Genomic DNA, 22,989 nt, shown 5'->3' on the forward strand with positions numbered 1-22,989 from the left:
ATTTTATATTAGATATGTGATAAAAATGATAATTGTAATTGACATGCTATCAAAATTATTACTATCATAAGTGATCTGGAAGATTCACACCCTTCTGTAACAAGATCGCTGGTATTTGATGGATTGTTTTTTTTCTTTGCGATTGGATCTTGTGAATTTGACGTAGAATCGGAATATACATTGCGTTTACTCTCCACTATGAAGATTGTTCTTCTTTATATTAACTCACATACCACAAGGTGGAAGAATCCTGATATGAACAATTTATTGGGATAGTTATTTTGAACGCGATGAAAGTACTGTCGTAAATATATTAATGACTTTTTATTAATAAGTTATAAGTTTATTAAACATTGGTTTAGAAAAATTTGTATTATCGTATGTTTTTTCGACGTTTTCATATAATACCGTATTACTAAAATTTGTTAATTATGCTCCTATATTATCATTTTTATTATAGTTTGGACAGCGTTTATAATTGTATTGTAAACAATTATTAGGTGTTGGAATTAATTCGTAGCGTTTTTTAATGAAAGAATGTTATTTATTTCACATGAGCATTAAAAAATACATTAATGAAAGTACTTCCCATCACATGTAAAACGCTACGAATTAATTCCAACACCTAATATTATAATTGTAGTATTGAATTGTATAAAGAATTATAATAAAAGTTAATATAAACAAAATTATTGTGTAATATGATTAGTAAAATACAATAAAATAGACATAAAAATAAAAAAATAAATTAAAACTATACTTACTTGCAAAAATAGGCTATTAAATTTATTAGTAGCTCATTTTTTTTACGGGTGAGTATACTTACAAAGAAAAGAGGACCGCCGATAAAATCGGCGGGGGTGGTGGAGGGCCTCTAGCTCGTTTTTGCTAAATTAAATCTTAATTTAATGATATGATTGAAAAGTTTGAAATGTATTCAAAGACTCTATAATTGCTAATGATTATAGAGATTTTGGAATATACTTACATTATAATGTAATAATGTAATCTAATAATTATATTTGGTAAAAACGGGCTAAAAATTTGCATAAAAAATATAACTTCGTAATTCCATTTTTATGCAGACGCGTATTATAAGACAAAATTCGCTAAATTAACTTGTTTGAATATTCAATTTCATTTATTAAAATTCAACAACTGTTATTATGTATAGTAGAAGATGTCAAATTAAAATTTTCATTCAAGGACCTATTAATAAACACATTGTATTATTAAAAGATGTGTTAAATAAAAATATAAAGATTCTTATGGTAAAATCGGAATTCGAATTTTCTTGAATTATATAAATTTTGTGTTGTGATAGGCATACATTTTGTATACGAGATATCTTATATTATAAGCAAAATGTATAAACAAAAATGTTGTACAAATATTGGGTCATTAAAAAAGTATCCGCGGTTTTTTGTTCAATTTTTGAATGAAAAAACCGCGGATACTTTTTGGGGGTGGTGGAGGGCCTCTATAAGTTGATTCGTTTTTATTTATTTAAATTTTCTTTACAACTTTAAATTAAATGTAGTTTTTTTTACAATTAGAATTCCAACTTTATTCTACTAAATATTTAAATATATTTGCAAATTGTATACGTGCGTGCGTGCGTGCGTACATGAGAAACATCATATGAGGAGCAAAAGAAGTGAGATTTAATTTCACTTCTTTTTTGGAGTAAGATTTCACTACTTTAAGGTGAAATTTTATTCAAAAAGTGACAATTATCACTCTTTTTCAAGAAGTGAAATATTTTCATTTTTCTCCAAAAATTGTCGTATTTTTACTCTCTTTAAGTGAGATTTCACTCAAAGAAATTTAGAGAGGAAATCCTAATTTTTTCCAAATCAGCAAATAACAGTTTTAAAATGTTTATAAATATTATTATATTAGGTGTTGGAATTAATTCGTAGCGTTTTTTAATGAAAGAATGTTATTTATTTCACATGAGCATTAAAAAATACATTAATGAAAGTACTTCCCATCACTTGTAAAACGCTACGAATTAATTCCAACACCTAATAATTTTTTTAAAATTTTTTTAAATTAAAATTTTGTATAATTTGTCATAAAAATGACATTCATTAATATATTTATTTTCCATCTGTTATTTATTTGAAATAATAATTTAAAGAAAAAATATTTATTTCATTGAAAAAATATTATTCATTTGATATTCGTTTAACATTAATTTAATATTTTACATTAATTAATTAGTAAACAGTACGCGTTACCATTGCTATTTTTCTTGACTCAATGCTCGCCACTGCGCAATGCTGCGGAAACTGCACATACAGAAACTATAAATTTCCAATAATATTTTATCGTACATGTATGGTACAAACATGTACACATGAAGGAGGGGAAAGAAATAAAAATGTATAAAGCATGTTCATAAAAATATCCGCTTTATGTTTTCAACTTTTCGTGTCCCATTCGATATATACGACACAATTATAATAACAAATATAACCAAGGCCGTTTATCTTTCAACATCTTTTGGAACTTTCAACTAGTTTTTAGGAATAGACATGACCCTGAATGTAACGACAATGACGACAATACTGTATATTATATTAAGTACCGCAGTAAGTCGCGGATCTACATTTCCAGCGATCTGTGATTCTAAACGATTAATATTCCTAGAGAGATCTCTTCTCAAAGAAAATTCGATTTACATATACAACTCGATTTAAATATGTTATGTACGAATTTACAAATATATTAATATTTAACAAAATAATGAATATAAATATTAAAAATAAAAAGCAAATTAAAAACATTTTATATAGTTTAAGAAGAGTGATAATCCTAATACAATAGCATCGCATAATATCGCGAGAGGACACATATTGTTAAGTTTATTGCACCGTTATTTATAATTCGGTTGCTTATCTAAGAATAAGATTACAAATCGCGCGATAGAAAAGTATTCCCATTGTTCGCAAGTTGGGATTCTCATATCAAGAAAATATTCAGCGCATGTGTCATGGGAAAAGAAGAAAATGGAAATGTTTCTCTAAATGCCTACATAAAACCGACTACAAAATTAAGACGCATCAAAAAAGCATTCGTATCTTTGCTCGCATTCTTTGCGTTAGAGTAACATTGCGCAATATCGTGGAACGTTAAGATGAGCAATTATCCTAATAGAAATGATCATGTCTCACCATGTCTCACTAAGAAAAAAAAGAAAAGATATCAAAAAACAAAAAATGTCTCACTAATGTTGGATTGGTAGACAATGGAAGAAAATTCCAGAAAGAGAAATCCACAATTTAGTGAAATGATTAATTGAAATGATTGATTAAATCATTAAAATATTATGGTGGAAGAAACCCAGATGTACGTTCTTCTTAAGACAAATTTCGTATGGTTCTGTTCAGACGTGGCCATATTTAAAATATTTGCGCCGCGATAATTCCATAAATAACATATTGAAATATTAAAATGAGTATGTAGATAATACACTCGCAACAATAATCTGTTCTTTTTAGTTAAAGTTTTTGTACGATTTCTTTCTTTGCACTTATCTTTCTTTCTTTGCACTTATCTTTCTTTCTTTCTTTTCTTTCCACATTGGAGAGAAAAAGAAAAAAGATGAATCGTGTAAGAAGTTTAGTTAAAAAGAAGAGGTCTATCATCCAAAAGTTAAGTTTCATTGCGCTCTTATTGGCGATATTCTCATTCCTGCTAATGAAAGAAAATTTTTAATTGCGCCTGTTTAAACGTACGAAAATTAATTCAGATAGACCTAGATTAATGTTACCAGATGCTCACTGGCCATCCTCCACTTTTTTCAGTTGCCTATACATATATGCCGAACAAAAGCGAGATTATATTTTTTTCATAACTCTATTTTCTGAACTAAACGGCAAAAAATTTTTTCACAACATCCATTTCATACTCTTTCATCACATGTTCATTTTTTATTAACATTTTATTAGTTTAGGCTCTACAAAAATAAATGTGACATTTTCATGAACTTTGTATAAGAAGTGCAGTTTTTAATTGCTTGTGTCCCAATAATGTGGTCAATCTCATTATAATTGCACAAGCGTGCCAAAATCTTCTAGTACAATATATTTCAATTTCAAGAAATTCTGACTGTTTTTAATTCGCGATTGTACTATCTTAATTAATAAAAATATATAAAAATTATTTCCGAAAGAAAAAAACGTTAGTATTCAAAGGAAAAAAAATTTGTGAAAAAGAAAATGTCAATGTTAAAAATGGTACATATGAAATTAATACATTTTTACTTACATATCATATACATGAAAATAACATATTCTATACAATGTCTAGTATATATATATGTATTAGGTGTTGGAATTAATTCGTAGCGTTTTTTAATGAAAGAATGTTATTTATTTCACATGAGCATTAAAAAATACATTAATGAAAGTACTTCCCATCTCTTGTAAAACGCTACGAATTAATTCCAACACCTAATAGAACACATCTATTCCGCTCATTTTGATGTAGCAGCATATAAAAGAGCATTTGTGGATGCAATCATTTTTAGCTGTTCATTGCAAAAAAGGGGACTAAAGTCTAACACAGTTCCACGCTGAATTTAATATCAACCAGTGAAAGTATGTAAGTAGCTTCATCAGTATTCAAGAGTGTATTATATACGGTTTATTGCAGCGTCATATTTTTTCGTGCAGCAAGCATTACACAATATGTTATTAATTAAAAAAATTTTTTTATACATTCGTAATTTCTTCCACCATGTAAAATATAAAGCATTTCAATGGTGAACGTGAACTTCATCTATCTGCGATTATTTATCACGTATACAACACATATATTGACATATGTATATTAGATTATTCAAAAATTAATGAAAGATTAACTTTTTAATAGTAAAAAGAGCTTTCATTTGGAAATAATAGCCTTTTATTTTTTTATATATTTTTCCTGGAGTCCAAAATATTATTAACACTGACGCATTTTTCACTAGAACTCGATGAATTTTTTACAGTTGACATAAAATGAAATATACATGAATCAACATTATAAAACTATTATATTTTTAGCTCATATTAAACAGTCATTGTCGTCTTTCACTCGCCATTCGAACTGCTATTATATATCAAACCAAGTGACGATTGAGAGCCGCCATTCGAGTGCAAAGGCTTAAAAGCAGAAGTTTTTTTTAAACGATGAACTTTTTATTAAAAAGTGAATACATTTAATTTGCACATTTTTAATAACTTCGTTATTTTATTTAATCATCGACTAGATAATCCTAATGAAAAAAAATTCTTATAGTATCTCATAATATTTTTAAAAATTTGTCATTTTTAATTTATAAAAATTTCTGAAAAAGATGTTGAATGTTGTTAAGCAACATATTTAATAATCTTATTCATATTTTTTTGAACAATCTAGTACATTTGCAGATATAAAGGTATTTTCTTCCTCTTCTTTCTTTTTTGAGAAATATAAAATAGATTTAAGAATAGAAAATACGCACACACGCGCGCACGCACGCGCGCACGCACGCGCGCACACACACACACTCTCTCTCTCTCTCTCTCTCTCTTCATATTTACTTCCCTTATTTTATCTATCATCGTATTCCTTTCAAATGTAGCCTCGACGATTCACAAATCGTAGGCGCATTCGTCATAATGTAGTCTATCACGATTTATCCTTAGTCGTATTCACGAGAAGACTTATGGAAAAGAGCATGCCGCTCCTCCTCAGTAGATGGGACTTTTGAAATCGCGGACCTCACTGCTCTCGGCATTTTGCTCACTGTACTGAAGTCTCTGTTGATTCCATTACCCCCGGAAATTCTAAAAAAGAAACCAATATATTAAAAGAATTTCAAAGGGAAAAAATTAAGCAAGTATTCATAGTACAAAATAGTCATTAAAAATCTAAATAAGATAGTCTTTAAAATATAACATTTTGCTGCATTCGTTTGATTGTTGAATTCGTTAAATCTTTTATTTTCGATGTTAACATGCATTAACTTGATATATTTTATATATAAATATGCTGTATACAGTAAAGCTTGTAGTTTCTTTTCTTGAAAAACATAAAAAACAAAGGGATAAGAATTTATGTGTAACAGATTAATTTGATACATACACGACATCGGTCTTGTCGTCTTCGTCATCTGGTTCTATGTCGTCGCTCGGTACTGTGAAATACGTATTTGCGGACGCTGGTCGAAATTTATAACCTGTCAAAACGAAAAATGCGTAGGTTGCCATTTCCCGGAAGGTTTCGTCCAACCATTGATAATCAAAACGCACCGTAATCTATAAAAGAAAGACTGTTATCGAAATATCCAAATACGGTTTGTGATTCGCAATTATTATAGGATTAATATACACAAATCATCATAAATCACAAAATCGCGTACCTTGAGTATGTACATTATAATACGAGTGAAGTATATGTAGAAGACTATCATAATGTAGAAATGTTTGAATAGCATGAGCTTGCGCAAGTTCATCGCCGCTTTATCATTCGTGCGAGCGACCTCCTCTAAGTGCCTAATACTCCACACTACCGGAAATAGAATTGCACCACAACACACCAAATCGATGAGTATAAACATGTCTCGTGAAGTTTCGCGACGTAAATTACCTACGTCGCTTTCCTCAATTATTATTTCAGCCACATTTGCCAACACCTGTAGAGAAACACATTTCTGTTACTATATCATTAGTCTATATCAGTTACTATATCATACATCAGACGATTACATGTGCAATTTGCATTTTCTTAGCTTTCGATATTCAATACCTTGAAAATAAAAAGAAAATATAAGTTTTTGAAGCTTCTACAAATACTTTCTACAAATACAGGAACTACGCGTTTTATATGGATTATCTTCATGTTCAAATCCATTATTAAAATGTCTAAATTATTAGAGGATTTTTTTAACAATAGACACAGAGATAAAAATGAAATGAGTTCTGTATAAAAAAGAAATATTTTAAAATTTTGTTAAACTAATTTATTCCAAGTTTTTGGAAGAACGAAGTTTGTATTTACATTTTTCAAGGTTAATGTTAATGATTTTAATTTTAATCAAAATATGTTGCTAAAAAAAAACAATTGATTTTTATAAAAGATTGATTCCAATTGATCTTTTTACTGATGCAGAAAAATTTATTTAAACTATAAATAAATAAAAGACAGCGATGTTTACTTGCAATGGTATGACCAACATGAAGAGTTTCTTTTCCTTGTCTGAGAGAATGTGCTTTATAAAGTTCCATCCCGTACCAATAAGCACAATAGTAATAAAGAGAACGGCGCCTTTGAGCAGATGAGTAATGTAGTATAAAATCGCCCACGCCTCGACATGCTCACCCTTAGTTTGGATAAAGTGGTAATTTATACCATGGAACAGCAATGAGAAAGACTTCAGGTACACCAGGACAGCCATTAAGTAGTGAATTTTAAATACAGAATGCCTGAATATCACGAAAGTAACATTTACATTCTGTTCAACTCTGTTCTACTAATGTCTCGCATATCTATGTCATTTCTCTTACTTGCTTTTATTAAGAATAAACACCCAGAAGCAGCCAGACAAGAAGAAAAGTAGCGCCATCGTAAAGTATAGAGCTGGCAACGGCATTTCACCGGCGCTGAGGAAGTTGTCGTTATTAGTCTCTGCTATTTCCACCTATGAGAGAAATGTTTCTTCATCGTGACGAACGATCGTCCAATCTCTAATTGTTTTCTTAGATAATCTTACCGTGAAATCTACGAGTAGTGGTTCCTTGTTATTATCGTAATTCTGACAGTTATGAAAATAGAGATTGTACAGGCCCTCTTCATCCTCATTGGCGACATACATAACGAGGCTCGTATTATACGATCTCTCGCCCGTGGACGTCGTCTCCATCGTCATCGGTAATCTGAGACGGGAGCACGCGTTGCTATCCGACCTCAGCCTCTGGTCAACGCCATGAACAACGGCCTTCTCGACCACTGATAGAAAAATCACAAGTTATATTAAAAATAATATTTATATTAAAAATAATATTTTACTGTGAAATAATACAAGTATTTTTTTTAAGCATACAGTTTAACATTTCAAGAATTAATTTTTGAGAAGTCATTTTATAAAGGAAAGTTCATATGAATATGTATATGAGCACAAAAAGTCTGATTTAAAAAATCCAAGGTGTTAAAAATTCTATGAAATTATCGTTTTTTTCTTAACTACAGTTTTTAAATGAAAAGAACGAAGTTGCTACGCTGCTATAATATTCTACTAAAATGTTCTATGCTATCTGCGAATTATTATATAAAAATACAATTTTACATATTATTTATAACTAATATAAAAAAGGAAATTCAAGTCAAGGCGATATATGTCCTCTTTATATGAATTTTTTATTCGCGCATCGCCTTATTATTATATTTGTCTTTTTAGTTTAATTTATTTTATATTGAAAATTTTTATTTAACAATAAGTTCTTGAAAAAAAGGATTGAAAGACTCAACTGACAGGTGGAACAGTCTCATGTTATTGCTTGGATGAGTCAGCATGTTCGCGAATGACAATTAAGATGAGATGTTGCCGATGATAGATGTATTAATGTAAGCGCAAAAGAGACAGTTACCTAACCGAACCTTTCAAAATACTTGAGTTTCACGTTATTTATAAGATCGGGGACGAGTTGCGTTAATTATAGCATCTCTCATCTTTGGCGGTGTTCGATCATCGATGTCGTCTCGTGACCGCATGATGCTCATTGATCATCGTTAAAAGCATCCATCCGAATAATGCGCGGAATATGCACCTCGAATATCGTAAATTCACTTATCATATAAAATATCTCTTCAAATTATATAATTTATATTTATAAATTATGTAGTTTATATTTATACGAAATATTTCTTTAAGTATTTCTCTAATATTTTAGGAATCGATTTCTGAGATTATTTCATGAAAAATTTATATAAATATATATGGTCTCAAAGATCTTGTTTCAGAGAAAATCCTAATGTCAAAAGTCTTATAAAGCTATTCTTCTTTTTTAGCTGTTAAACAATAAGAGAAATTTTTAAAAATTATTAGGTGTTGGAATTAATTCGTAGCGTTTTTTAATGAAAGAATGTTATTTATTTCACATGAGCATTAAAAAATACATTAATGAAAGTACTTCCCATCACTTGTAAAACGCTACGAATTAATTCCAACACCTAATATTAAATATAGATAAAGTGTATTATCTTCATTTTTTTTGTTTATAATCGTTGTTTGATCAAAAAAATTTGGAACAATAATGTACTACACTTAAATCTTATTTCGACGCTATTAACATTTTATAAAACGGCTATATATAAAAAAATAAAGGTATTCTGCCTATTTACTGGTTCAACTGAAAAAAACTCTTTTCGTTTAAAAAATAAAAAAAAATAATTTCATATAATTTTTAACCCTTTTATCTCTAAGATTTTTGAAACCATCATATACAAATTTTTCTTCATGAAGTGACTTCCTAAGAAGTCAAGTTCTAAAATATTAAATAATATTTAATGAGCTTTCTACAATAAATCATTAATGTCTTATGACTTAAAACTTAGGTGATCACTATTGTAGAAAATCCAAGAAATACTCTGCATTAGTTTACTTTATTAGTACTTTATTAATACTTTATTATTATTTTACTTTATTAGTATATTGATTCAAGATATCGTACTCTTTGTGCGTTGTTTGGCCTCTTTGCAAACATTCTTAAACATAATATAATAATAAAATTATAATAATTATATATTTAAGGTTTTTCTTTCATTTATAATATTGCATTATTTTTAAATATGCGCGTCGTAATATTGTGGAATGATAATAATCAATTGCTGTGTCTCAAAATGAAATTGTCAGGATAATAATTGCTGTATGGCAAATGTATGTCTCATCATATCTTTCAGGATCATAAGCCAAGTCTCCAGTTTGCACCTGTTGTACCCGTTGCAGTTTACATTTCTAATGTTGGGCGGTGGGGAAGTGTCGAAAATATCTGGCAAATGCCGTGATGGTTTATTTTCGATGTACACCACACGAATTGCTGATAACATTTACCAGACCTCGTTTTTGCGTATGTCCTGGATAGGATTTCATTGCTCTATTCATAGCAAATACTAATGGCACTTGGATCGAAATTTTTCAAGGCAAATCGCATATAAGATCAATCCGTGGATTGTGTAACGCGTGGAAATGAGATATTTGTTGTAATTTATCTTTCTTTTCATATAATTACCATGTTTTTAAAAGCATATGCCAAATGTTGCAAGCCTAATGCATATGTGACACATATTGTGCAACATTTTCAAGTATAAACGTAGCTTGCATCATATTACAAGTGAGAAATATTATCGGATTGACATGAAAAATCGATGAGACGCAGACGCGACACGTGTATGTTCCGACATTTGTTAGCGATATTTACTCTTGCGCTGACATGCCACATCATGCATAGCTTTAGCTGCCGCGTGAAGGGGTGGAAATAACTTCGCACGCAATCTAATACATAATGCGACTCACCGTGCGACGTATTCCGTTTTCTCCGTGGGAAAAGCGCGGTATCGCTGAATCTCGCCGACAGCGAACTTCTCTTTGTTCGATACATTAACACCGCACTGAGATCCCTGTAAATGTGCGCCGCATGCACATTGTTACTGCAGTTCACCTGCATCCTGCAGCATTGAAATCGAATTACAAATCTCAAAAAGTGTTACTCTTCTTGTATTTCAAAGCGTATTAAAATGTCTTCGTATATGTGTTCGCTTTCATAGGTTTCCATATAAAAATAACATTATACTACATACAAAAATTTACATATTTAAAAGTGTAGTATACATACGTTAAGTTTTTCAAGTCCATGGTAAAATATATAATCGAGCTGTCATCTTTCTGTTCTGTCCTGAGGTTCGAAACATTTTGCAGCAAGCATCCGTCCAAATGATTGTGCACGTATGGATTGATGGCATCGATGAGCGTTCGACCCAAGCTGAATCCGAACTGCGAACAAAACAAAAATGCCATTCATATCAATCTCATGATTTTACAATCATTTATTGTGTTAATAGAACAATGACACATCTCAGAATTAGCAATTTTTCAATAGAATATTTTTTAAAATTCTTTGAATTGAAACAACGTTTTAATTACATAGACGCCAACTTAGGAGAGGCAGAGCACTTTTCGCCCGCTTTCCCCATTTAAGTTATTTTTAGTCCTCCTAAATAATTTTTACAAAAGGTTCTTTTTAACTACTGCAAATAATTTCTGCTATCTAAACTGCAGAAAACATTAGTCAGAAAACATTAGTGATAGGGTAAGATCGCTCAAAAAAAGTATGCATGCACTATTTAAGAATACACATCTGGAGACATGATAGTGTGTCAGCTAAACAAGCGCAGCGATTTGTTTGAGTTTTATGGCGTAACTATTAGACCGCAGCAGCTGTAACTCACACAGAACATGCCTTTTTGGTTAGCCAATTTGTGGTTAGCCAATAAAAGATCAACGCGTTAATCTATGGGCGAGCTTTTGGGGTTTGAGTTCTAGGGCGTCGAATAAGTGCCAGGGGGATGCCACAATTTAAAAAATGAAAAGAATTATTAAGTTATTTAAACAAACGCATTTGTAACTTTACGATTTAGTAAAATATTATCATTGAATAATCGATCAATAGCAACTATCGTTATTAATATGCGTGTATACTTGGCGTATGCATTTTCTCATAATAACAATTTAATAATAACATTACAATTTTTCATGAAAGTCGATTTCCTTTCATTATTTAAAAAATGCTAATTTTTGCGTTACTTTTCCAACGCAACATTGTACTTGATTTTTTTATTTTGCTAAAAAGATAACGCGTTCTCTATTATATTTTAATAAAGCGATGTATAAATAAAGTTATAAAATTAGAAGTAGATAAAAAACAAGGATTTTTCGCACAAAGAATAGATAACATGATGGTTCAAATAAGGATTACCGCTTCGGAGATAATAAATCAATGACAACATGAAGTACGAAAGAAGTGACAGGTTTCATATGGCAGTTTACGCTCTGTGCTACAAGCCTGAACAAGTCACTCATGAGTCTAACAAGGCGATGATACATCCGCATACTCGCGCACTTATTTATAAACGCGGGTGGCTCTCCTCGTGAGTGCGGAAGACAGAAACAGGTGTCTGTTGCTGTACAACAGAGCGATGTATCGCATTGTTGCAAAGTCACTATCTCTCAATTAAAATTTAAAGCTTAAAGTTACTAATATATATATATTAGTAACTTTAAGCTTTAATTGAGAGATAGACTTGAGCTTTAATTAACTTTGAGCTTTAATTAGCGATAATTTTCCGTTATAATATTATTATATATTATATAATATTATTATATTATGACGGAAAATTATCGCTAATTCTGAGACAATATTGCAAGACATCAAAATTAAAAGAGCTATGTCAGGATTGATTTCCTTACATTTCACAGAACAATTCTTCCCTGGCGGAAAAGCTTTTATGAAAAACTAATTGAAACAAGATTTTAGACATTACTAGTTTTTCATAGAATATAAAATTTTTAAGATCTCGTCTCAATCTTTCTTTACTAATTAAGTAATTTTTCTTTACTTTCTCATACAAATTTTTTTTCTTGGCCAGGGTTGTTTCTCTAATAATTTCTTAAAAAAGCATTGCCTTGAAAATTTCTTGCAAATTTTTTGAAATCCAAATGACTGCACAATGTACCGCAGACGCACAGAAATGTATGCGTATATAGTTTGCGGAAATTACAGGCCGATTATTATTAGCAACTTACCACGGCCTTGCTCGCGCTTTCCGGTGTCAGCTTTTTGTTGACGTCCGCCGGCTCGAACTTGAAGTTCATGAGATTCACGGTCAGAATGCCGCCTTTGTAGAAGCCAAATGTGCTCAGGGTGATGTAGTGCCTGCCGTCCTTCTGAAATACGAATGATACTTCCGTGAGCGAGAACGAGTATGCATTTTGGCAAGAATGAGAAGGGAGAGCGAGAGAATCAAAGAATCATTCTTCGGCAGAGGATCTGAAAAAGAACAGATATGTGCGAAGGGTCCGACGACTCGTACGTCGACATTTTTCGGCTTTCCTCTTTATGGGAAAACCTCTGGAAATTTTTCCTAGGCACATACTACGTAATCGCACAAATTAGAGTAATTCGTAACAGTGTACATTGCGATTGTCCACATTCAGAGAAAAAAATGTAAGTGACAACTGTTTAAGTGACAATTGTACAAATTTTGTATATATAGAATCAATGTACATATATATAATTGAATGAACTATTTTATAGTTATTGAAACTAGGTCTGGTGATTTGCTTCGAAGGTTTCGAAGCAAACATTCAAACTTCGAAACTACGATCTTTAAAGCTTTGAAGTATCGAAATTATAATAATTAATTTAATGTGATGAATAGTAATACATTTTCGTTAAAAATATACGAATATATTTACGAATATATATTTGTTATTTTCTATTGGCACAAATATATTTTTCGAAGATTTAAATTTTTTCAGTGAAGCTTCAATCTTCAAAATTGTCAAAATTAAGTAATAACCCTAATTGCAAAAATAAAATAGTTTGTTCGATTATGCACACTAATTTTACATATAAATCTTGTCAAGAGTAAAATAATTTGTTATTTGAAGGAATTCTCTGCATTTAAAGAAAAACAGTGGCAGTAACTATAAGGGCTTTTTTTATTTTATACAAATTTTATATGTAAAATTAATGTGCACACACATAATATTTCTAAATAAACTGTTTTATAGATGTAGTTATTTTAAAATAGTATGTTTAACTAGAATTAATGTATATGTGTGTACATTAATTCTATATAATAATATATAAAACTTATGAAGAAAAAATTGTCACTTTTATATAGTCACTATAATTTTCTCAATTGAGTGCATATAATTGATGGCAGATAATTCTTTTTAGAACTATCCCAGATAAAAAACTTCAAGTCAGCTTGCTATCTAGTGATTGTTGTTTGAAGGAATTCTATTTATTCAGAAAAACAAGTGGTAGCCATTATGAATAACATACGATAACAATTTTTTGTATAAGCATATACATAGAATTAATGTACATAGTTATAAACAAATTATTTTAATTGTAATAATTATATAAAATACTTTGTTTAACTAATGTATGTGCATTAATTCTGTATATATATATAAAATTTGTACATAGTTATCATGTGTTTCTTTGAGACAGACGATTTCTTCTATAATTATCCTAGACAAAAAATGTCAGCTTTGCTAGTCTCAGACAATCTTCATGTCAGCTTATCTTCATGTTCGGATTCTTGTTTGGATCCTCTGCACTCAGAGAAAAAAAAATATATAGTAACTATAAAGATGACAATTCTATACAAGTTTTATACGTAAAATTAAATGTACACATACAGTTAAACAAATTATTTTATAGTATTGCATATAATGGTTTTATTATATAATAGTTTGTTTAACTATAAATAATATGTGCATCAATTCTATATACATATAAAAATTTGTATAGTTGTCACTTTCATAGTTGCTACCACTATGTTTTTTTTTGAGTGCAAAGGATGTCTTCTAAAACCCAGACAAAAAACGTCAGCTTATGCTACCTAAGATGATTCTTCCTTTGAAAAGAACCATTGCATAAGCATCAGTCAGATGTGTCTATCAGCTGTCTAGCGTCAGTTACAACCGCACAGTTGATAAATCCGACAATCATGACGTAAACTACATCAGCGTAATAACGCGTTGCGTTTCGGAATTATCGACGCGCGCACGATATTGTCGATGACACCGTTCGTTTCGACGGCTTTGTGGCCGTCGTTTTATATGTGTGTATCGCAATGTCCTTCGATTTTCCCGTCGCAGGACCTATTTTGCATCGCGCGTAAAAATTGCCCACTCATCAATAAAGTGACACTCGATAAACTCGTAGACACGTTTCGAAGCCCGTGCGTGTCACCTTCTTTCTCCAAGTAGCAATCAAGGCGCATGATAACGATAATGACGGACGGCGCCGTCTGGAAGACGTAACCAACCCGTATGTCCAGCTTGTGGATCCTCGCGCTTGCCACGGCCACCAGCAGCAGAAGTGACAGGCAAACGCGCGCCAGGACAACCGCGCTTGACCGCTGCATTTTCTTTTCTCGGCTCTTCTCGCTGCCGCACCGTCGATTACTACACCGGGTGTCACATCACAAGGGAGGACGTCGCGCGCCGCGTTAGAAAATCCTCTTCGCCTTTGCTCGTCGATACGCGAGCAGGAACTGAGGTGGTTCAGGCAATCTCGGTTGACTGGACTGGTACGACCGGAACCATCGGACTGGACCGCTGATACTTTGCGTGATCCGCAGTGTTACAGTCAAACAGAACAACTAAAAATCATGATGACATTATAATATTCAAATGGCTCCAAAGTGATTATAAAAAGTCACTTTTCGATCAATCGGGATTTATTTTAATTCATTTTGTCGTTATTGTGATGACTTGTTGTTCTACTTGGAGTAAAACGAAGGAACATGTGAATCGGACCGCGTGCGCCTGAATTTTAATTAGGCCCAGCGCGCTACTCTGGCTGGTCAAGAAAAACGTCAAACAATTTTTCTTTTCTTTTTTTTTACGCGAATCCTGTTGTCGTATCGTGGACTACGTTCCGATTTTCATTGCCTGTACTGAAAATCTATAGTATACGTTACGTACACTATAGATTTTCAATACTGGCATGAATATCGAACGTAGCCTCGGTTTCATTGTGTCCGCCAGGGCCGGCCTGTTAAACATTTTTTTCAGAATTTTTATACGAATTGAACATGTTTTCGAAAATATTGAGAAAGTCTACAGCCTTTCTTAGAATTTTGTATATATGTCAATTCTGAAATATTCTAAAATTTCTGAGATTTCTTATTCTATTTATATTTTTTGAAAAAAAATTACATTAAACTTTTTTTTTAGAATCAATAGAGAAAACGATTCAATAGTTCAATAAATTAAATAAAATGAGATTACGAACTACTTTGAATGTTTTGTAAGATTTTTTTATAAACAACAAAATTCAAACAGATGTTTCGACCTCCATCGGGTTATTCTCGATGTTAAAAATTTTTTTTAAACTTTTTAATATTTTATCGGAAATTTTAGAATAAAAAACTTTAGAAATCTAAAAATGTTTCAGTGTTCATATTTGATAAGAATTCTAGAAAAGATGCAGACTTCGACATTTATTCTGAAGTGTTCCAATTTGTATATAAACAAATTAAGAAATTATTTATATAAACAATTAAGAAATTTTCTAGAAAATTATAAAATTATTTAAAAATTTCTAAACATTTTTGAAATTTATATAAAAATTTTGAAAAATTTTGAAAAATTTTAATATGAAAAATTTTAATATGAAAAATTTTCATCGGGGAGACGGCGACGCCCTGTAGCTTATTCTTTCTTCTTCGGGCATGTTTGCTTTACAGTTTACACCTTTCGGTCCGCGAGTGTAGATAATACAATGTAGTGTAGCTTGAAAAAAACAGATACGTTTGATCTTTCCAAGTTTGCACTTTAATTTTTACATTACAAAAAAAATCTAAAGGCTGTGAGAAAAGATAAGTGTAATTTGATAATTGGGCGAGGAACTTTCAATAATTTTGTCATTCATGATAACTCGAAGTGATAGATATTAGATGGACTAGATCGCTAGCGTCGCGTATCCATATTTTGAACATAAATAGGCTACTAGGCTATGCTGGCTAGGACGCTCGACGAAGGAAGTGATCTAGGACGATTGGAGTTTTTGTGACTACAACCATATGTCAGCTGATCGACTCACACTTAATTCAGTTGCGGTACTTGCGATAGTTGCGTTTGGAATTCGAGTTTCGAGTTGAAAAAGCGTTTCCTCACTCATCCCGAGTCTTAATTTATTTATACGTTGATAACCAAGTGTGATATCCTAATTCTCGAGTACTTTTGCTCAATTTTGCTCAACTCAAGGTAAAAATGAAATCAGATAAATTCTTTGATTAAAGATCTCTCGGAATGTTCCGATTTGTGGGGCAAAAACGAGGGGCACAGATAAATGTAAACGTGTTATTATAGTTTATAGGTTATTTCTTATTGTCATATGTCTTTCTCGCAGGAAACCTTAGATCTTCTTCGAAATATTATGGAGGAGGATAAAGATTTCAAAAATATTTGGAAAGTTTATCGTTCATCTGAGACAGAACGAGTTAGATCAAATACTTTACCTGTATTGTTACCATCCAATAACCAATCGTTGAAAAACGACACGAGCGACAATTCACATGCTTTAATCAGACCATACAGTTGCGAACTGTATGGGAGCAACAAAGAATTAAGGTATTTTTTTTATTTGATAATTGTGCATGGAGGAATCAGCCCCCATAACCTTGACTTTGATATATATTGTTATGACTGAGTAACCTCCAACATGTTTTAGCTATCATTCGTTATTCATTAAAAAATTAGCAAAACAATTTTGATAAGTAAAAGGTAATTTTTAAACACAAAGTATATATTTTATTATATGTTTTTCATATATTCTGCTATATAATTTACATGATACTCTTCTTTTATGTCAAAATGGTATAAAGATATTTTATACAAAGTGAGAGCCATCTAACGCTTCTTTCCTGCCAAGAAGTGTTTGACTTAATTGTTGACATAAAATTGACAATATAAATGTGTCTTTAATATTTTGTAAGTAGAGGGAAATGTGAGATAAAGTCAAGAAAGATAAATATGTTTATATACATATATATGTGTATATACATACGTTAAGCTAAATATGTGTAATTTTATATATGTATAAATATTTCATATTTATAAAACTTATTTTATTAATAATTTTTTAACAAATAATGAGCGATTACTAAAATTTGTTAGAGGTCACTTAAATCTGCGGCATACGATATGGCATGCTTATTTTCCTGTTGAATTGCTAGCTGGATTAGAATCTTGACACCGTATTGGCTGCGATGCTGTTAGTGCCAGTATCAGCCAATACGATAATAAGATTCTAATCCAGCAGAAAAACAAGCATCGTGTGCCACAAATTTTAGAGACATGATTTTGAGAACATATGTTAAGATAAGGTCATTGGGACTTCTCCCATACACAATTATTGCTGTGGTAATACATATCGAATTCATAAAATGAATGCTGAATTCAATTTGAACATGACACATGTAATCAATATGACTTATAGATATAATGCCGAATGGATAATAAAATATTATTTGCAGCATAAGATTCCAAGATAGGATGTTGAAAGTTAACAGTGACCGTGTGAATACATGGATTTTTCCACACTACAATCATGGTATTGAAAACCTAAACTGGAGCATGCAATGTAATTCAGGATCGTTTATAAGAAACACTACATCAATGAAAGATCAGTTGGAAGATATGGAAGTTGATTCAGCGAGTCAATCAACAGAAGAATATACTATATGTCAACCAGAAGAGGCTGGTACAATTAAATCTGTTATTTTTTCAAAGAAGACTAGTTTGCGCCCAAAATTGAAAATAAAATCTGAGAAACAAAAACCTGAGAAGAGACAGGGCTCAAATCCTGTGAACGAAGACAATATAACACCTACGAAAAAATGGAAGGATGATGATGTATTAGACAATCTCCATCCAATTGCTCCGTCTGATTCTTCTGCCATTTCTACTGCTAATAGCTGCGACAAACGCGAAGATTCTCAAGCTAAACGTCTACTGAAAAAGAACTTTTTCTTCTGCAAACGTTCTATGTTTTTACTATTATTATCTACGATACTCGTGACTTTTATCTCGGTGTACTTGTATGAAAATCAGGAGACTCGCAAGCATAGCAATGATTTTGCGAATGCCGTTGTTGAATTGAAGGAACGGATTTATGGTCACAACAACTTGCAGAAACTCTGTGAATATCTTCAGAGTGATGTACCCTCCTTCAAAGTGATAGTCCTCTTTGGTGATACAGGCGTCGGTAAATCATACACGGTAGATATTATAAGAAGGAATTTCCCGCGAAAGTATGCTATTCGTCAGTATTTCCCGCCATTGGAAGCCGTGAACGACATCAACGTTCCTCTCTTATATCCGAATCTAATTATCCTGGAAAATTTGAAAAAACACGATTTGACGGACTTTGTAAACTTTCTAGAGGCCCGTCGAGACACGTATAAGAATCACTTCGTGACCGTACTGGCCATTTTCAACTTCGAAGATTTAAATAACCTCGAGATACGAATAAGAAATCGGCTTTACGATGCAGCCGTAATAAAAAACGCTTTTCTCAACAAAAGTATCGAAGTTGAAATTTTTTTCTATGAGTCTTTGAACGAGAATGCTTTAGAGGGTTGCATTATAGATGCGATCAAAGAGAGCAAGTTGACGCTCAACGAAAAACAATTTGATCTTGTTAAAGAGAATCTGTTGATACATCAGGCTGGTTGTAAAAGGGCCTACAGGTATGTTCAGCTGATCGGTAGGCAACATGAATGAATGTAAAAATTGATCGATAGAATTCCTTATAAAGACGAAATGAAAAGACTGATGAAATCATTATGTATTTTATGACTGACATAACAAATATCTGACTTCGACGCGCATTTTTTTGTATATATACTTTATGTAATTGTTTCAATTACTATATGAGTACTTTCCAATTGCTTAACACAAATGTACACATATTTTAACACAAATGTACACAGGAGTAAAATGTAGCATTGTGACGACTCAATTAGAACAAATGCGTCGCTGTACATGATTTAAGTATAAAATTAGGTTAAAGATAATTTTTTTCACCTGTATTGAATGAAGGCCATTATCTTCCAATCTTATTTAGTGATTAGTAATATGTAATTGTCACAAAAATACAAGCTTACATAATCGACTAGTAGCTTTTGGACTGAGTACAGATATGTGTCAATGACGATAATTAGAACTTTGTGTCGCCGTGTTCACGAAAGTGTGTAATGATTTTACAATTGGAAAGCACTTTATGTATTGTGATAATCTTAAGACCTAATAAGTAGTTCTTATTGAGCGAATATATTTTCTGAATGTAAATATTTTTTAAAACGCATTTTCGCTTTGATTAATTAAATGATTGTCGACCTTCTCGCCGATTTTTCGTTAAAGGACAATTTTGATAATTTATGGAAAGAGATCGAGCAGCCAATTTCATTAGTGAAAGCCAGCTTGGACACGAATATGACGTTCACGGTCTATGGACTTGAACGCATGATGAAATTTTCATGTGCATTACTTCCGGATTGTGAATATTGAAGATTCGAGCAGTAATTTTTGCAGGCGATATCGAATCACTTACGTTCGATGAAACGCGTAATCTACTCGTAGTTTCGCACGATTGAGCGAACTCATATGGTTTAAGATTTCCAATACACGACATATACGACATATAAAATGTCGCGGACTTTGAAACTTTCTTTCTGTATTGCATTTGGACTCATAATAATTTGTAAGCGATATTACGTATGTTAACTAATGACACATTATACCCAAAGTATGAATGTTACGTTATTACTACTGATCACTCTTGTGCAATCAAAAAGTCGCTCGATTGTATTTCTAGGTAGGTAAGTAAAATTTTTCCAAGATGTGAAAGAAAGAATTTCTTATCGATTACATAAAATAGTCGTGCGGTCGAGTTGCCGCTATGAATGTTTCGAAGCATTATTCGATTGGTCAATTAGTAAAATTCTTTCTTCCGAATGGTCAATCAAATGCTTCAAAGCATTCGTAGTGGCAACTCGACCGCACCCATAGACATCATTCTATCTCTACTTAGGAATAAGTGAGGGAAGAATTAAGTGTCAAATCTTGAAAAAGATTATTAAGAATATTTTATTTTTAAGTTACAAATTTGATGATGATGAGTCAGAATGTGGTCAGAATTGCAGTCAGTGCCTTTAATTAACTATTCTCATCTTAGGATAGACGTCTTTTAGAGGTACATTAAACTTGCTACTTGTATTTTTGGGAACTATTTTGCTCAATCTATTTATATTTCAATTTATAGTAATTAGATTATGTAGATTTACATTATGGACAAATTATAGAGTTTTCGTTTTATACTTATGACTTTTAAATATTAATTTATGAAAAATAAATAATTCAACTAGAACATTGATTATACATATAGCGAAAAGGATTTCTTTAGATTGATAAGAAAAATTATAATAATATGAAATAATATAATAATATATAATGATAAGAAAAAATATAATAATTATAAATTATAATATTATTATAATATAATATAATATATTATTATTATGTTATATATTATTGTATTACATATTATTATATTATAATAATTATTATAATTAAATAATATAATAAAAAAAAATTTAATATTTCTTTGTAAATAAAAGTTTTCAAGCAAAGAAATAAGAGAGATCGGAGAAAACGTTAAAAATACGGAATTGGTAGTAATTTTGAGCGACTCTATTCATATAGTTAGTAATTCTCTTAGATGTTACAAGTTGTGGTCGACTGATGGACGCGGAAGTAAGTTGAATATTTTGTAAACGACTTTGTACACATTAGCATTTACCAGTGCTTTTCTAATATACAGGATTATTTAATCATCAAGATGCAATCTTAATCTTCATTACAGCCCATTTCTTTTTCCCTTAATTAAGCCATTATGTGATTTTCTTGTGACGCAACTTAAAAAGAGGGATCAATCAGTTAAAATTTTTATTTTGTGACGTTACGTCTGCAGGATAAAAAAAAGTATCTCTCATTTGCTTCTTACGTGCACCGATGAGATGTGACGCAACTAGTCAGAAGTTACGTCCGTCTTTTAACACGCAAAACTATGTGTATTACATGATTACATCGTAGGACTTACAATTCGCCCTCTTTACATCACTTCCCCGAATGTCTCGTGACGGGAAATAGAAAGTTCATATACGTATTTGTATATATTTATGAAAATCGATTAGTTTATTATAGCAATCCTTCGATGCTCTTTCCCCCTTCCTTGGAAAACGCGAAACTCCAAGGGAACCTGGAGAACATTTCCTGTTTGTCGGAATGAAGTTAATTTTTGTTTGACTCATCTTTTTTAACGATTAAGCTAAAGGCTTGTGGCGACACAGACATCCTGTGCGTACACGTGACTGCTAAGGTGTCACCGAAGATAAACGCGAAGATTAACGCGAATTCGAACCAACAATTTTCAGCTTGGTTACCTAGCGTCATTCCTTACATCCGTTTTGACGACATCGGATAATGTTTGCTTCTCCCGATTCGAGGATGTTTTACGCAATGACGTTATCAAATTAATTAGCGTTATGAACTCTTTCTGTAGAGAGACAAAATTAAGTTAACTTTCTTCGAACATACATACACTCTCTCTGTCTCTCTTTAAAAAAAAAGTGGTTGTATTTGCCATACTTAATTATAATTTATAGTAATTTTTGCCAACTATATTTTTTTGTTAGAACTTTTAATATGTATAATTATTATTATTAACACACACTATAGCAGTAATAATTATAAAAATACAGTTCCTATTCCGTAATTATGTAATCCCAGTACAGATAGTACAGATTTATGATAAATATTCGTAAATATTTAGTAGGTATTATTTAACTTTATTCGAAAACATTATCTAATATTTATACTAAATATAAATTAATATTTTTTAGTTGAACTATAATGTTTTATTAAATATATTTTTTTCATAGCATTTACATAATGTGTACTATAAATATTTCATATTTATGATTTAATAAATATAAATATTTATGATTTAAGATAAAAATATTTACAAAATATTAAAAATAAATCTTACAAATAATTTTATATAAAATTTTTATATAAAATTTATTTAATAAATCTTACAAATACTTTTGTAAATGTTTTGTAAATATATTGTATGCTATCTAAGATTATTTAGACAG

The 22,989-nt window shown here is 31.1% G+C and overlaps 2 protein-coding genes across 2 annotated transcripts; one reads left to right on the forward strand and one right to left on the reverse strand.

Annotated features, from left to right (window-relative positions):
- Positions 1-2,400: 2,400 nt before the first annotated feature.
- LOC105144787 (protein GPR107) lies at positions 2,401-15,331 on the reverse strand. The gene is made up of 10 exons (XM_011053940.2): positions 15,091-15,331; positions 12,830-12,970; positions 10,863-11,020; positions 10,544-10,695; positions 7,745-7,980; positions 7,539-7,672; positions 7,190-7,457; positions 6,395-6,667; positions 6,118-6,290; positions 2,401-5,819 (listed from the first exon to the last, which is right to left on the reverse strand). Exons 1-10 carry the CDS (start codon positions 15,187-15,189, stop codon positions 5,675-5,677), a joined length of 1,779 nt encoding a protein of 592 aa, XP_011052242.1. The 5' UTR covers positions 15,190-15,331; the 3' UTR covers positions 2,401-5,674.
- A 147-nt stretch (positions 15,332-15,478) lies between these two features.
- Positions 15,479-21,670, forward strand: LOC105144786 (uncharacterized). Its single transcript, XM_011053939.2, has 3 exons — positions 15,479-17,035; positions 17,181-17,401; positions 18,307-21,670. The coding sequence occupies exons 2-3, from the start codon at positions 17,208-17,210 to the stop codon at positions 19,553-19,555; spliced, it is 1,443 nt and encodes a 480-aa protein (XP_011052241.1). The 5' UTR covers positions 15,479-17,035; positions 17,181-17,207; the 3' UTR covers positions 19,556-21,670.
- Positions 21,671-22,989: the final 1,319 nt, after the last annotated feature.

The sequence above is a fragment of the Acromyrmex echinatior genome, chromosome 18, assembly GCF_024713525.1.
Source record: "Acromyrmex echinatior isolate Ae372 chromosome 18, ASM2471352v2, whole genome shotgun sequence".
Lineage (NCBI taxonomy): Eukaryota > Metazoa > Arthropoda > Insecta > Hymenoptera > Formicidae > Acromyrmex > Acromyrmex echinatior.